Source organism: Gekko japonicus, unplaced genomic scaffold, assembly GCF_001447785.1.
Source record: "Gekko japonicus isolate JY-2015 unplaced genomic scaffold, Gekko_japonicus_V1.1 scaffold3064, whole genome shotgun sequence".
NCBI classification, from domain to species: Eukaryota; Metazoa; Chordata; class Lepidosauria; order Squamata; family Gekkonidae; genus Gekko; species Gekko japonicus.
The window spans coordinates 136,093-138,061 of NW_015166514.1; the positions used below are offsets into that span (position 1 = coordinate 136,093).

Consider the following 1,969-nt stretch of genomic DNA (forward strand, 5'->3'; position numbering starts at 1 on the left):
GGAACGAGCTCCCAGAAGAGATCAGGGCCCTGCAGGACCTTTCGCAGTTCTGCAGGGCCTGCAAGATGGAGCTCTTCTGCCAGGCTTTTGAGTAGGAGCCGAGCCACCACTACCACCACCACCAATGATATTGGTACCAATGGGGTAAGAGGACGGCCCTATGAACATCAAACCATGACAGCCGTTGGATGGGGATGAGTAACATCTAGGGGACATTATCCTAATTGTGAAGGAGTATCGTTGTTTTATAACATTTCTGAGAAACCATCTTGTTATAGTGAGAGATTGAAACTAGTAAGCACTTTATTTTGTTAAATTGATTGTCTTGTTTTTATATGTAGGCACATGGTGCCCTTTGTAAGCCACCCTGAGCCCGTTCGCTGGGAGGGCGGGGTAGAAATACAATAATAAATACAATTTAAAAGTGCCTAACTTTTGCTGGGTTGTCTCTATGGCAGCACTGGGCACAACTTCTCTTCCATTTGTGGAAATCGGAGTTTCATCCCAAGACCATGTAGAGATAATATCACACCTGGGAATTCATTTCATAGGAACAAAGGGGGCTTACTTCCATTGAAAAAGTGTTTCAGACAGGGATGTAAGATGACAGGGTCTCTACTATGGGCAGGAATAACATGATGAGAAGGACTGATCTGTTTACGAAGCAAAACTTGAGAGACTGAGATGGGCTCACCTCAAGCAGCTGGAGGGAAGCTAGGCTTGCACTAGTTTAGGATTGGGTAGCTACTCCCCAAATCTGTTCCTATTGCTTCAGGGTTCCCCCCCACAATGTATTTTGCTCTCTCTAGTAGTCCCAGAGGGAGCAAAACACATGAGGAAAGGGGGGGAAAGCAATAGGGACAAATGAGTGACAAAAATGAGAATGCAGAAGAGCCCAATGATATCAAAAGGATTAGAAGGACCTGATTTTACAGAGGCTTGGAAATAGAAGCACATGCACTAAGCTAGGTGGATGAGGAGCAAGATAAACATATAATAAAAATAACATGGCAGAAGTATACTGTACTAAGATGTCCTGAGGCCCTTTCTACGGGGGGCAAAAAGAAAGAATTCACAGCCCAAGCGTCACTCACACTTTTTCCAGGACAATTCCTTTGGCATGGGAAGCTCCCCCAAAGGGGTTGGCCTTCAGAGCAGTGCCCAGGTGGGCCTTCTTGTACTGCTTGTCATGCCACTTCTGGTCTCGTCGGTGACTGCGCAGCTTCCTGGCGGTACGAAGCCCACGGCACTTACCTAGAGGGCAAACGGAGAGACAAAACTGACAAAATCAGGAACAGTGAAGAAGCAGGCGGCTAAGGTGATGAAATGTACCCCTTCATACTTTAGATGCAGCATCACTTTCTGTGCTCTGCTACTTAACCACAACCACCCTGGAACACAATCAGCCAACAGAGCAGTATCTCTGTGGTGTAATAAAACAGGAGTCCAACCACACCTTAAAGACGAACAAAATGTGTCGCTGGACGGCCGTTCGTCAGTTTAACCTTTCTCTGTTACGGTCATAGATCAGGCAACAGCAGATAAATCTAGAGCTTCTCCCTGATATCTTCTAAAATCACACGGAGCCGTTTATGCGAAGAAACAGCTGGAGAAGGAATCTTTGTCCTTTCTCCGATCCCAAGCCCCCGCCACCTCGCCCACCCTTGCCAAGCTATCACAGACACGTGGGACAGCTCTCCGCTGCACGAGACCCAACTCGCACCCATTGTGCCCATAGTGAAGACGCGCCCCCTCCCACTCACCCATGCTGCCCCAAAGGTAACACGAGAAAGACCCACAAGCCTCCGCGGTCGCTGTTTGCAGTCTGTAAGGACCTCCCGCAGGACAACTCAATTTGCGCCTGATTCTTAACTGCCTCACCGAGGTGACGGACCGGACCGGAGTGGCATGCGATCAGTGATAAACGTGGATTCATTCGACCATTTCCCCAAGTCTAGGATCACCGGGG

General features: G+C 48.3%; 1 protein-coding gene across 1 annotated transcript in view; it reads right to left on the reverse strand.

Annotated features, from left to right (window-relative positions):
* LOC107111304 (40S ribosomal protein S23) overlaps positions 1-1,811 on the reverse strand; it is a 6,481-nt gene extending 4,670 nt beyond the window's left edge. The window contains exons 1-2 of the mRNA XM_015412263.1: positions 1,764-1,811; positions 1,095-1,254 (exon numbers count right to left, since the gene is read on the reverse strand). Of these exons, the coding sequence (XP_015267749.1) occupies positions 1,095-1,254; positions 1,764-1,767 (164 nt within the window). The 5' untranslated portion in view covers positions 1,768-1,811. The remainder of the gene's footprint in view (positions 1-1,094; positions 1,255-1,763) is intronic.
* Between the last annotated feature and the right edge of the window lie 158 nt (positions 1,812-1,969).